The sequence below is a fragment of the Nansenia antarctica genome, assembly GCF_963989245.1.
Source record: "Nansenia antarctica genome assembly, chromosome: 4".
Taxonomy (NCBI): domain Eukaryota; kingdom Metazoa; phylum Chordata; class Actinopteri; order Argentiniformes; family Microstomatidae; genus Nansenia; species Nansenia antarctica.
Window position 1 is genome coordinate 3,975,775 of NC_137689.1, and position 15,410 is coordinate 3,991,184.

At 42.5% G+C, this 15,410-nt stretch overlaps 1 protein-coding gene across 1 annotated transcript; it reads left to right on the top strand.

The window, feature by feature from the left end:
- Positions 1-6,528: 6,528 nt before the first annotated feature.
- Positions 6,529-15,189, top strand: f2 (coagulation factor II (thrombin)). The gene is made up of 14 exons (XM_080530050.1): positions 6,529-6,717; positions 7,007-7,167; positions 7,390-7,414; positions 8,128-8,193; positions 8,423-8,531; positions 8,890-9,026; positions 9,701-10,021; positions 10,317-10,427; positions 11,325-11,451; positions 12,005-12,172; positions 12,632-12,805; positions 13,296-13,474; positions 14,060-14,130; positions 14,911-15,189. Exons 1-14 carry the CDS (start codon positions 6,642-6,644, stop codon positions 15,061-15,063), a joined length of 1,878 nt encoding a protein of 625 aa, XP_080386176.1. The 5' UTR covers positions 6,529-6,641; the 3' UTR covers positions 15,064-15,189.
- The last annotated feature ends 221 nt before the right edge of the window (positions 15,190-15,410 follow it).

Sequence of the window (15,410 nt, forward strand, 5' to 3'; positions counted from 1 at the left end):
ATCTGGGCGACTCACTGCGCATGCGTGAGCATGGGTCTGTCACGGTGGCAGTGAGGCTTGTGCTTTTCCCTACAGAGTTATTATTAAGATTAATTCTTTTTTTTTGTTATTATTTATTTTGGTAAATGTTTAAACAACAAACATCTAGACGTCACAACAAGGACAGACATTAAGGGAAAACAAATAACTCCATAATAAAGTAGAAAGTAAGAAAAATAAAGTAATTAAAAGACAAAACACAACAGCAAACTAACAAGACAATAAACAACAGCAAAGAGACAAAAACAAAATTAAAACTAAAAGTGTCATGTCCCAATAAACAAAAATGTGTGTGCAATGGGGGGGGGGGGGGTCATGATTAATTCTATAATATTTTTATTGTTATCTAGAGGTCATGAATGATACGGTACAAATAATAGACTTTGATGAATGTATCAATATCATATAGTAAGTGAGAGATTTACAGCAAGACAGTTTACTTAATTCCATTTTTTTAATGTTGCATGATGATGGGCAGACTTGAAATTATAATACATTAATTATAACGAATTATATCTCATTTAATGCATTTTGTTTTGTGTCTCTAACTTAAGTGAGTACAGAGAGTGTGATGGTGGACCCTCAGGCCATGAAGATTTCATCCCTAAACCAGGACTTCCTACACAGTGTGCTGAACGCTGTCCCTCGTGGACTGACAGTGGGCCCCTCTCTAGCGAACGATGGCCAGTTGGGGCTCTGGTGTGTGGGGCAGGCTCTGCGGAAAGGGGTGCTACTGGGCTTGGAGGGCCAAAGCAAAGCCCGCCTAAACCATGGTGAAGATGTGTTTACAGAGGAGGTATGTTTTAGGCTCACACCGTATCCTATTAACTCGTGTCGAGGGGAAAAACAGGCGAGATCCGTCCCTCTAAAATCAGCCATTGAAAGGCTGCGTGCATCGAACACCACTGTGTTGTTTCAGACGCTTGTGCTGTGCCTGTTGCACACATTGTGTTTTGTTTTGATGTTGTTTTGCTGTGCCATCTGACAGATCATATCAGGATAGCCAGTTCGCAGTATGGTATCTTATGCGAGTATGCTAGGAGGATGTGGTGTAACATGTGACAGCTCATGCCAAATTTAGAAATTTTTGTTTTGACTAACCTCGTTGAGACCAGGCTTTCCAAGCCTGAGGAAATCCTTTACAGAAAGTAGCTACCTAGGGTTATAAAAACCTGTTTGAAACGAATGACGCCTCGTAACACGTCAGAACAGTCAAACATCTTGCTCAGGCAGAGTTCCAAAAATATAATATATTAGATATGATATTATATAGAATAATGTTTTTCCTACAGGTTTTTCTTTCGCTTTCTTCCATGTTGCAAGCTAGCATAGGCAACAACTCTCTGCAAAATAGTCCTCTGCAAAAGAGAGTCCAACTCTCTGCAAAATAGACGAGGCACAAAACAACAAGCATCCATTCTACAGTGGCATTTGGGGGGAGGGTTCTTGGAATGCAACATTCAATTGATTCACATTCAAAGATTGCGAGCACATTCTCCCATCGCTGCGTCCAGTTCAATACTTCAATTCAAAACTGTACTTGTATGTTTATCATCCAGACTTTGTCTGTCACTTATAGGGTGAATTGCAATGTAAAACAGAGCTGTACGTAATATGCTGTCAACTAGTGCGTACAGTAATTGATGCACTTTATTGATTAAAGCTGTAGATGTATTACATTTTATCTAATGGTTATTTTCTTCATTCTCGTAGAGCTCGTTGGAAGAAGCCTGTCGACCCATAGCCATGGGGCCTCTATGGGACATTATGTATTGGATTAGGTAGGTCTAACCTTATCTATGTCAAAGCTCCTAGCACCAGTCAGGTCATTTTTTATTAATTAATTTTGCCATTTAGCAGACGCTTTTAATCCAAAGCGATTTACAATTACGAATTACAGGGACATTCCCCCTGGAGTAACTGAGGGCTAAGTGCCTTACTCAAGGGCAGTGGTGTGGTTTCAGGCGGGATTTCAGGCGGGATTTGAACTCACAACCTTCCGATCACAAGTCCAACTCACTATCCACTAGACCACCACTACCCTAGGTAGAGGGGCTAATAACCTTGGAGTGGAGTTAGCTTATACAGAACAACAGCAATCAATCAAACCAATAGGCTATAGTAGGTCACTCCAGAACACACTAAAACTGAATAACCTTGTCTCCCTGAGAGAGTTAATTAATTAATTTTAATTTTGCCATTTAGCAGACGCTTTTATCCAAAGCGACTTACAATTACGAATTACAGGGACATTCCCCCTGGAGTAACTGAGGGCTAAGTGCCTTACCCAAGGGCACACTAGTAGTGGTGTGGCTTCAGGCGGGATTTGAACTCACAACCTTCCGATCACAAGTCCAACTCACTATCCACTAGACCACCACTACTCCCAGTAGTTCAAAGCTCTTTGTGTGACAGGAATGTACAATTGCTTCTCTTAAAATGTTTTTTTTATCTGTTATTTATTATGTTTTATTCACCAATTTGTAACTTGTACTGGTGTGCTTTCTTGGCTCGAAAAAGAGATTTTAATCTAAAGGGACCTCCTGGTTAAATAATAAAAAAAAGAGAGTGAAACACCTTCTCTCTTTGTTTCGTCTAGATTTGCCTGCAATGCAAAGAGGAGGGAGGAACAGAACGTTACGGTCCATGAGCTGGACGGATGTCTCTGCCTGAGGACCTGCAGGGACATCCCCCCAGGGACGGAGGTCCTGCTGTGGCTGAAAGACTCTGAGGTTCCTGCTGAACCTCTGGAACAGGACGCAGACCAAAGAGGGCCAGTGCCCACAACAGGAAAACCTCGCAAGCAAGGCACACCTCGCAAATCGACAGAGGACGTATCCCTAGGTGTACCCTCCATGGAGCAGGAGCTGCATCTGACAAGTAGCACAGGTAGCCCGACACACTCATTCAGTAATGTTCTCATTACACACATGGAGTTAGTTGACTGATGTTTAGGAAAGCCAATGTGTGAACGAATCCACCAAATTAGGCCTACTGTACCTAACACCAATACAGATGCACTGTTCTTTGGACATTTGTACTAATGTTTATGCTCATTACTCTTGTACTGTAACCTCATGATGATTTCTATGCATTGAAAGCTATTTCAGAAAGACATTTATAGTGAATGCTGTTTTTTCTTATCTTACAGAGACTGAAGAGAGTCATCCAAAGCACACTGTCGACGCAGAAAAGTCAACTTCCTCACTGGAGAAAACGGAGCCTAAGGTGGAGGCAGAGGAAAGCCAGATTCAAATAAAAAGGAGCAAACCTCACATCTTCAAAATGAAAAAAAGGCCCCAGAGAGATTCCCATTCTAGTGGTGTTAAAAGACTACCGCAGAACAGAGATGATGATGATGATGATGATGATGTATGCAAAATAAACAACACAGAAAAAAACAACAATGTGCTTGCTTTGAGTAAGGACACAGTTGTGAGTCATACAGAAGAGTCTCAAAAGAGTAGGGAGGAAGATGATGTGGTCAGAAAGCCTCAGGAGGAGGAACAAGGGCAACCAGCCCTTAGGGCCAGTTCACGACTCGCTGCTAAACCAAGAAAGGTGCATTCACTCGTCAACCGCATTCACAAGCGTCTCGAAGAGTGCAAAAATAGATCTCTGAATCAGCAAGCGTCAACACAAGAGGTTCTGTCCAGAGTTTGTGATGAGAATGGACAAGAAACTCACCAAGAAACAACGGGTGTAACAAATGGAGAGAATGCCAGTTCGGATGAAATATCCAAGGATAGTGACGAAATAGAGGACAAGAAAGCCGAAGAGGCCATTCCTAAGTCAGCTCCTCCGGATCTCCTTGACTTTAACGCCAGGGAAAGGAGGTATAAATGTAACCAGTGTGACAAGAGCTTCTTTCAGCTGTGCCACTTGAAGAAGCACACCTTCACCCACTCTGACCTGAAGCCTTATTTATGCACCGAGTGCGGAAAGAACTACAGCTCCCAAGAGAACTTCAAGGCCCATCTGCTGATGCATCGGGGGGAGAGGCCGTTCAAATGCCAGCAGTGTGACAAGAGCTACGGCCTGAAACGGGACCTCAAGGAGCACGAGGTTCTCCATACAGGCGAGAAGCCGTTCGTCTGTGATATCTGCGGGAAGGCGTTCGCCCGTCGACCCTCGCTACGCATCCACAAGGAAGCCCACCGCAATAAGGAGGAAAACTACCAACCTCCAAAGATCAAGTGCCCCATTTGCGAAAAAGAACTGGCCAACACGGGCTCCCTTAGGAACCACATGCGTTTACACACAGGGGAACGCCCTTACCCCTGCCCGCACTGCGGCAAAACGTTCCGACAACGCGGTAACCTCTTGGGCCACCTACGCATCCACACGGGGGAAAAGCCCTACAAGTGCAACCATTGCGATCAGTACTTCTCCCAGGTGCCCGAGCTGCGACGACACCTCATTTCGCACACGGGGGAGGTCCACCTTTGCCCCATATGTGGCAAAGCCTTGCGGGACCCCCACACTTTGCGGGCCCACGAACGCTTACACACGGGGGAGAGGCCCCACAAGTGCGACGTGTGCGGGAAAGCCTACACCATGGCCACCAAGCTCCGTCGGCACATGAAGTCCCACCTCGAGGACAAGCCCTATAAGTGTCAGACTTGTGGCGCTGGCTACACTCTATTGCAGAGCCTGGTTCGCCACCAGCTCTCCCACATAAAGAGAGAGGAGCGGACGTCTGGGGAGATCGCTGATGCTCTGGCGGCTCTGGACTCCTCTAGCCATCCGACCCCAACCAGAGGCAGACCCAGAAAGACCTCTCGCAAGCCAGCGGTCAAGACATGGGTCGAAGCCCCCGAGGAGGAGGAGGAGGAGATCGAGAGTCAGACAGTAGTGTACGTTCAAGCCATCGAGGACTTGTCAGCCATGTCTAACTCGGGGGGAGTTATCGTCAGCACCTCAGACACATACCACCATGACGGTGCAGTTTCTTCTCTGGAGCGTGTCGTGTCAGAAGACGGGGTGGAACAGGAGGAGGTGGGACAGATCCATCTTAACGAGGAGGTTATAGAGATCATTGTCGACTCGAATGACAAGTGCATTGTGGTGAGAGACCACAAAGCGCATAGCAACCTGGTGTTTCTACAGGGAGAGGATGGACTGAGCTCTGTGGCAGAGACCATTGAGATAGAGACGGGGGTTTAGAGGAACGTCTTTGTAAAGTTACTGTAGGGGAAAAATCTTACACTATGTCTTAACAATCGTTGGCAGGACAGATCCCTACCCCCCCCCCCCCCCCCTCTTTCTCTTTGCCTCACTTAACTGCTGTTGAGTTAGTTTCCGGACTTCATTTCTGTCATTTTCCAATGTTTTTATAGTCATCGCCCTATGCTTTTCCATTGCATGCGTAATGTGTTCACAAAATAGCAAACACGTCATTGAGACTGCTAAGGAATCTGTCCTGCCAACGATTGTTAAGACAAAGTGTAAGATTTTTTCCCCTACATTACCTATAGAGTTCTTATTTCATGAGGATGCTCTGCTGTATTTTGAATTCTTCTATTGAAGTATTAGAGCTTGAATAAAACATACAAACATCTAGCTTGTCAGATGTGCTGCACTGTACCTGAGGGAAATCAATAAGCAGAACCTATTGTATTGATCTCATAATATGAAAATAAATTGTTCCCATCATAGAAAAAAAAAAAGCATCATGATATTCCATGTAGATACATTGGTACTGTTTGCGGGATCATTTTATGATAGCTGTGACAGAGTTGAGGATTTAAGCAAATATTGACTTTTGTGGTGGACCTTGTCACTATTTGCACCAGATGTTCTTTTCAAGCACAGTCCTGAAACGAAATGGTGTGTCAGCAAATGCCAGTGGTTAAACAGAAATAAAATCATTACGAATGAAAGCTTATAGTTGTCTCCTTTAATTGGATCAAGATCATTTTTACTTCTAGAGAATGAAGATGATTACTATCTAAAGTAGATCACACTATTTGAACTCTCACAACCCACTGCTTTAATTATGGGCCTTCGATCGATGAAATATTCATTATTGTCAAGACTCCTACTGAAAATAAACACATGGTTTTACAAATGTTTTATGTGTTTTTGGAAATTATTTTGTCAGCAAATATTTAGATGATTGGGACAGGAGTCTTTAAGAGTGAATCAATAAACATTCTGGTTTGGTGCAACTTCTTTTGTGTGGTTTGACTTAACCTAACCTAACGTTGTTACCTACGTTTGATAATGGCTTTTGATTGTACTGTTCAAATGAGCAGATGAGAAATCATTTGTTATCTGAACCACTGAACCTTTTTAGATGCTTTTTTAGAAGTTGTCCCTGAAAAGAAACAAAGAAGAAAGCTATGCGGGTGCAGTATATATTATAGCTGAATCGATAACAGAGGTTGAACACAACAGAATTGAACGTGACTCAAAACCCAATGGGAGTTGCAGCCTCTGAATTGAGTCATTATTTGAACTCCAGTGGTTCAATATTAACTAAGTGGTTCTATCAACTAGGAGTGGGAGGATAGTCAATGTGCACTAGGCTATTGAAGAGGTGATAAGGTTTTGTGGTGTCCTAGGTTTTGCTAGGACCTCTGCATTAACCCTCTGAAACAATGGGTAGAATACCTCCAAGTCTCCTTTTCTCCATTCTATTGTCATCTACTCTTCAGGTCACCCTTGGTGATGACGGTAAGATTTATGTCTGATTTATGAATTGTTACTTCTGTGCCTTCTTTACCAGCCCTGGATTGCAGCATTTACAGCTACTTGTCCTGTTGAAACTAAGCCTTGAACAAAGGAATATAACTGGTGGCTGATTTTTATATCAAAGCAACCAACCAACAAAAGTCAATTCAATGTCATTATGCCCATAATTCTGAAAAGTAGTTCACTTGAACTATAACTACATGTGAATTATGTCAGTTTTAATGGCATTACCACAGAAAATAATAGTCTATAGATGTGTTTTTTTTTACAGTGTTTCTTGACAGCAAGACGGCCTCTCAGGTTCTTGTCCGTGCCAAACGGGCAAATAGCTGGGCGGAGGAGATGAGACCTGGAAACTTGGAGCGAGAATGTTTTGAGGAGATCTGTGACCATGAGGAAGCCCGAGAGGTTTTTGAACAGCCCAAAGTGACGGTGAGACAAAACACATGTTTACCATAGGTAACACAGACACGGCTGTTCTAGTGTCAACTGTCACTTTCAAATTAACCTCAACATTCCTGTATATACCCTGTAGCAGTGTTAGACATTGAACTGCTTGTTAAACTGTATTATTGCTCTGGGTGCCTCTACAGAATGATGTGTATGATAATGATTGGTGGATAATGTTATCAATTAACTTTCTGTCTAATTTAGGAAACCTTTTGGGCCAAATATTTGGGTAAGTATTTGTTATTCCATCAAACCTATGTGTTCTTCTATTCAAAACCCTCTTGAATTGCCTGCAGTATCTCCAGACACAGCACCCAATGTAAATAGATGGTATTGAACCACGAACAAAGTGCAACTTAGATGTGGACAGAGATGGGTAGTAGCCTATGTCTGTTACATTTGAAATACGTATTGATTGTTTTCTAATTTGGATTTGACTGGCCTGAACAACTTCTAAAATACTTTGCAGGGGTCTGAGTTTGCCAGTTCTGATAGAAATTATGAAGATAATGAGGATGCATCTTACTAAATTTGGTTAATTCCAAGACAAAACTGTCTTGCACAAAACCTAGGCCAACTGTACCACATTTCTGGTCATCTTTCGCTGTGATATTGGTATTACATTTAATTTACAGTGATGTAAAAATGTCTTAGAAAGTCCCCTCTACATGTCTGCTAAGCTGCCAGTCTTGCAAATGTATTGTCTGTATTTTGCCATTTCTATTAAATATATATAACATTAATTTTTTTATACACTTTGGTTTTTAGGGTATTTTGTAACATAACGCATTTGTATGCACCTTTGCTCATCTCTGGATGTCACTCATACTAACCACTGTGTTGGTGATCCCACACATATTTCATATTATCATAAAAGTTCACATTCTTTTGATGAATAGACTTCAAATTCAGTTCTTAACATGTTTCTTATCGTGTCCACAGACTGTGAAGGCACTAAGCTGCTGAGAGTCCAGGATAATATTAATACAATGAGGAAATGCATGGATGGTAAATATTATTGTTCTGCCGTTCATTTTATGTTTGTGTTTGAAAATGTAGAGCAAATTCTAAGTGTCAATATTTTAGACTAAAACATTTCAGGTTTTGTTTGAAAATACATTTACATTCTTCAAGTATTTACCTGTAAAAACCATTGACTCAGGAAAAATATGTAGTTATTAGTCAAAGGAAGAAGTATGGTGTTCTTAATTGGATTATATGGGCCTGCGTTTTACAGGAGAATGCATTGGCATTGGCATTGGTGCGACCTTCAACGGTACAATATCCAGAACTTCCTCAGGAAAACCATGCCAGTACTGGAAAAGTAACTTCCCCCACAGAATAACGTATGTGTTTACTACCCCATGATTGGAATGAGGTTATTGTTGCACATCGTGAGCTTAGAATGATAAGGTTCTATCTCCGTTTAGGGCAGTTCAGAGATATTGAGCGTCAAAGTTTTTACATTCCATTATGTTTTGTGAGATGGAACCTTTGTATTTTATGAATTACTAACCAAAAAATGTCAACATTTTTAAAAATAACACCACACAGGCATTAATAAACACCTAATGGATCAGATTATGTAAAAAAACTCAATTTTGACCAAAAATGGAGATAGAACCTTATAATTCTAACGTCACGACATCCCAACAGATTGTCCCATTTACTAGTGTGTTGCTGAGTGGTGCTATTTCTTCTCAGGGAGTTCAACGTTTCCCTGGATGATTCCTTGACGGAGAACTACTGCAGGAACCCAGACAAGAGTGCAGGCGGTCCTTGGTGCTTCACTAGAGACCCCACTGTCAGGAGAGAGGCGTGCCCCGTTCCAATGTGTTATGGTATGGCAAACACATAACGCATAATTTTTTTGTGTGATCAAGATTTTTTAATTGCTTTTAACAACACATAACAATGACAATACATAACAAGAAAGCAAAGGAGGGAAAAAAGAAAGAAAACCAAAAAGAAAAGGGGTAGTGTAGCAGACAAGTCATAGCAAAATAGTAGAAGTATAACACAATCCGGATTGGGGTAAATGGGAAAAAATCAAATTACAAAGTAGTCAAGTTGGTCAAGTTCAATGAATAAGCCTTCCACGCATCAACTGTACTGGGCCTCGCTGTGTTCAGTCTGGCCGTTGTGCATCAAGATTCACACATAACGCATTTATGAAGCATTTAGTTACTACCCATTTCACCTGGGACGGCAGACTGTTTAGAGCTCATCTTAGCTGGGTCCTACAAAAATTAAGTGACAGGAAATTCCAATGTCCACCCAGCCTGTGATCATGGTAACCATAGTAACGTTTAGTTGCATGATGTTGATGCTGAGCACCAGCAGGGTGCACCAGCAAAGCTCTTGCAGTACCTTTGTCACAGTGTGTTTACCCCTCCTAAATTTCGTTGTTTGGTACCTGTACTGTAGCAATGACAATAAAGACCATTCATTCATTCATTCATTCATTAGTGAGAGTTCCTAATAGATTTTGATGTCTTCCATACCATTTTTCCAGGTGGTCCTGATGTTCCGCTTACACAGGGCCCAGCCGATTCGACACCACCCACTGTGAGGCCTGTATACACCAAAACGAATTGTCTGGCCAACAATGGCATAGACTATACAGGTGATCTATCAGTTACCATGGCAGGCTCCAAGTGTCTGCTGTGGGCATCTCCAAAGGCACTGGCAAGTAGCAAAGGAAAGGAGTTCATCCCAGAGGTCAAACTAATCCAGAACCACTGCAGGAATCCTGACGGAGATATGGAGGGGCCCTGGTGCTACGTGGACGAGGGTGGGAACACCACCGTGGGCTACTGTGACCTTCAGATGTGTGGTGAGCGTTTGATCCTTATTTCTGGTAGAACTGTTTCACTCAAATGATTAGGATACCTAATTTAATGTGGTTTTTGTGGGGTGTTTTTGGGCACGTTTGCACATTTTGTTCATCCAGGATTCATCTGACATACATACATACAGCTTTGATTTGTATTTTTAAAACTGACCACTGCCCCCCCCCCCCAGTCAGGTATAATCAGTCACGCTGAGTTACTACTTTCAATTGCTAGGGACATTTGTCTTCATTGGACAGATTATATAAGGCTGGTTGGTCTGTTCTCTTTATTTTTCAGATGACCCCATTGATAACTTTGAAGATGATACCGGAGCCAGGGAGAGAACTGTGCTCTCTGGACCCCGCAAAGCCTTTTTCAGCCCCCGCAGCTTTGGCAAAGGAGAACTGGGTTAGTACAATATTGGTTTAGCAAGTTAATGTAGATTTGTATGACTACACAGAAGTCAGACGACACAGGGTTCACAGAAGGGGAAAGAGACTATTTCGTGACGTTAGAATTATAAGGTTCTATCTCCATTTTTGTCCAAATGTAGTTTTTTACATAATCTGATCCATTTGGTGTTTATTAATGCCTGTGTGGTGTTATTTTTTAAATGTTGAAATTTTTGAGTTAGTAATTCATAAAATACTAAGGTTCCATCTCACAGAACATAATGGAATGTAAAAACTTTGACTCTCAATATCTCTGAACTGCCCTAAACGATCCTTAGAGAACCTTATCATTCTAAGCTCACGATTTTCCATTTCTAGGTTACAGTAGGGCTGCATGGTTATTTAAACTCTTCAAAACTCTAAATTACTACTGGTGCTAACATTGATAACATTGTAAGAATAGTCGAAAAAATAGACATAACATTTTATTGTAATAGATTAACACTTTGAACTTCAACATAAACATTTTTATTCTTGTGCTAGATGTATTTTATTAAGTATTTGTTTGTGTTTTTACTTCTGCACTTTTCCTTATATATAATGTTTTGGTTGTGTTTTGTGTATTGTCGTTGTTTGTGTTAATGTGTGCTGCCGTCTTGCCCAGGGGGGGTATTCCATCAACATTGCTAAAGGAAAATCCAGGCTTATTTTTTAAGTCTCGCGAGAAAAACGTATCAAAATAAGCCTGGGTTTTCCTTTAGTGACGTTGATGGAATACCCCTGTGGTCTCCCTTGAGAAAGAGGTGTTTTGACTTCAGTGGGACCCCCTGGAGAAATAAGGTTTAATAAATAAACACTATTGGACAGCCATAAACATGCTGCTTGTATTTTCTCTATTTTGCCGTATTTTCAGTGTGTGGCGAGCGACCCATGTTCGAGAGGATCTCTAAGACGGACGAGAAGGAGAAAGAGCTGTTTGAATCCTATATCGCAGGCCGCATTGTTAAAGGCATTGATGCAGAAGTTGCCAGTGCACCATGGTAAAGAAAGAAAAGAAGAAGAGAATCAAAATATAATGTATTAGTGTTACTATTTGATTTCTCTTCATGAGAATGGGAAGGAGAAGTATACATATTCTGTGTGCTTCTATCCTCAATGGGTCTTTGTCTTAGACAGATACAATACATACAGGACCAAGCTCCGGACCTGGGGTGATAGGGCCTTTTCAGCCGCAGCCCCGTCCCTCTGGAACGCCCTCCCCAACCAGATCAGACAGGCCAACACCCTGCCAACATTTTAACAGGCCCTCAAAACCCACCTCTTCAAGCTCGCCTTCACCAGTTAACCCTCTCCCCCTCTCCCCTTCCCATGTGTCCCCAGCACTACCTTAATTAGGCCCCTATACTTTATTTTATTTATTTATTGTTTCTTTTTTATCATTACTACTCGATCTTCTCAGTTTGTAAAGCGTCTTTGAGTGTCTAGAAAAACGCTATATAAGTCTGATGTATTATTATTATTATTATTATTATTATTATTATACAGTTGGTGTTTGGTGTAGATATCACTGATGGCAGCTGTTGGTCGCTGTAGGCAGGTGATGCTGTATAAGAAGAGTCCCCAGGAGTTGCTTTGTGGGGCCAGTCTGATCAGCGACGAGTGGATCCTCACGGCGGCCCACTGCATCCTCTACCCGCCATGGGGGAAGAACTTCACCACCAACGACATCCTGGTCCGCCTCGGAAAACACAACAGAATCAAGTGAGTTCTTCAATCCCGTTTTTTTTTTTTCCCTGATCTTTTAGGAATGGGTTACAGATTATAAATGGTAAATGGTAAATGGACTGCACTTATATAGTGCCTTTTTTGCTGCTCCAAAGCTGTTCCAAAGCACTTTACAATGGCCTCTCATTCACCCATTCACACACACATTCACACACCAATGGCGGCAAGCTGCCATGCAAGGCGCTGGCCTGCTCACTGGGAGCAATTTGGGGGTTCAGTGTCTTGCCCAAGGACACTTCGACATGTGGCCAGCCGGGGCTCGAACCGCTGATCTGCCGACCTTGTGATCATTAGACGGTGACTCTACCTCCTGCACCACAGCCGCCCCAATGACAAATGACAGCTCTATAATCGTTGAAAAAGGCAGGTTTGAATGTGTTTCGTGTGTGTTATGAATATTGGTTACTCATACAGTGTTTCTCATACAATTCCCAGATTCGAGAGGGCCACAGAGAAGATTGTCGCCATCGATGAGATTATTGTCCACCCGAAGTACAACTGGAAGGAGAACCTGAACCGGGACATCGCTCTGTTGCACATGAGGAGACCTATTGAGTTCACAGATGAGATCCACCCTGTCTGTCTGCCGACTAAGAAGGTTGTTAAAACGTAAGATCGCTCATTCACGAGTCCATTGGCCACCTGGATTGTCTTCATATATATCCATTGAGGACGTTTATTGGTAAATGGACTGCACTTATATAGCGCCTTTATCCAAATCGCTTTACAACGGCCTCTCGTTCACCCATTCACACACCCATTCACACACCAATGGCGAGGTAGGCAAGCTACCATGCAAGGCGCCGGCCAGCCCGCTCACTGGGAGCACATTTTTTTTGGGGGGGGGTTCAGTGTCTTGCCCAAGGACACTTCGACATGCGGCCAGCCGCCGGGGGCTCGAACCGCCGATCTGCCAACCTTGCGATCATTAGACGGCGACTCCTCTACCTCCTGTGCCACAGCCGCCCCCATTATTGAAATCAAAACGTATCAAAACGTATTTACTCTACTGTATTCATACTGTGTGTCATGTCTCTATGTGTCCCTCTCTAGACTGATGTTTTTGCTGTGTGTCATGTCTCTATGTGTCCCTCTCTAGACTGATGTTTGCTGGCTATAAAGGCCGGGTGACGGGCTGGGGAAACCTCAAGGAGACCTGGTCCTCAGTCAGCAGCAACATGCCCACGGTCCTTCAGCAGGTCCATCTACCCATCGTTGAACAGGACACCTGCAGAGCCTCCACCTCTATCCGCATCACAGACAACATGTTCTGCGCTGGTGAGGAGTTGTAGCTTGTAAACACTGGCGGACTCAGGGGGGGGGCAGGGGGGGCGACGGCCCCTCCTGGTGCCCCCCCACGGTTGAAAATAGTCTGTCTTAAGTGCCCTTTTGAGTGGCGAAAATGAGCGGACGTGCCCTATTGGTGCCCCTCCAATGGTCTAAACTTGACCATGTGCCCCCACAGTTGAAAACCGTCCCACTAAAGTGCCCTTTTGAGTGGCAAAATTAGAGGATGTGCCCTATTGGCTGCCCTTCCAATGGTCTAAACTTGACCATGTGCACTGATGGGGTCCCATGTTGTGCAGTAGATGCCCTTTTTTTCTTTTCGCCCCCCCTGCCCTTCAAACAGCCTGAGTCCGCCACTGCTTGTTAAGCTCTTACTAGTAGCACCTGTTTACCTGTAACCCCTTAACCAAACAATTCCCATTGACAGTTTGAAAGGTTGTTCATGTATGTACAGTCCATTTTACTGAAGATATCTCAAATATGCTATATGTGTAGTCTGACTTGACTGACTGACTGCTGAATCTGTTGTATCACTGGTATAACCGTTCCTTCCTTGTCATCTTCATGCACATGTAGGCTACAAACCAGACAGTGGGAAAAGTGGTGATGCCTGTGAAGGGGACAGTGGTGGTCCCTTTGTCATGAAGGTAATTACAACTAGAGAAACATGTTTTTGTAATCAATTATTTATTCAGTACACATGAAAAACTCACAATTACACAAAACAAAATAAGTGTCTGTCCTGAGATATATATATACTGTTTTTTTTTTTTTTTTACATATCTTACCCCCCACCCACTATAAACACACGAGTAACCCCCCCCCTCCCCCCCCCATGGCGATAACATCCCTTCCACCCCCACCCCCCCCATAGTTCTTCATTACACTATATTTGGTATCATAAAATCATAACAGTACAATAATTACAGGTTACATTCACATACAACACATCCTACAAACACAGTCACTCCATCAACTCTTTTATCTTTTGTATTGCAGAGGTCCGTGTTTGAATTGTCCTTTCTTTAGCTCCATGTATTCTGGCTAACAACTAGAGAAACATGAGACAAGTTTTAGGAAACAAAATCATGTCTTTTTGGGGGGGGGGGGGGGGGAAGGCTGCTGAGTTGAAAAACGGAAGTTGAGATTGCTGAGCAATGCAAGAAAGAGTAGCCTATACTGCGGTATCCAGAGTAGATTGTCCTACAAAGACACTTGATTCATCTAAAAATGAATTAGACCACCTCTACACTTTCTTTTATTTATTTTGTGTTTCTTTTTATTATTACTACTCGATCTTTTCAGTTTGTAAAGCGTCTTTGAGTGTCTAGAAAAGCGCTATATAAGTCTAATGTATTATTATTATTATTATTATTATTATTATTATTATGATTATTACACTAATGAAATGACATGCCCGTCCACAGAGTCCAGACGACAACCGTTGGTACCAGATTGGTATTGTGTCCTGGGGAGAGGGTTGCGACCGCGATGGGAAATATGGATTCTACACCCATCTTTTCCGCATGAGGAGGTGGATGAGGAAGGTTATTGACAAAGCAGGCGGCGATGATGACTGATTGATGGAGAGCCCTGAACAGACATTACCTGTCGATCCCTTCATTTCTCATGTGCTTGTCATTCCTACATGCAAAGTTGAAATGATGTCAAACTGGAAATAAACTTGTGTTCCTGATCATGATCAATGCTTGTTGTTATTAGTGAAAAAGTCAATTCTGCTGCACATTCATTCACTGCATCTTGATGATTGAGCCAAAGATATGGTAAACAGGGTTAGGGAGTAAAGGATAACATGTAATCCCTCTCTATCTGATTTTAAAAAATCATTTTTTACTGTAATCCCTAACAATTGCTGTAAAGAAAAATGTTACTTTTAGGGTTTCAAACATTAAACACTTTTAACATA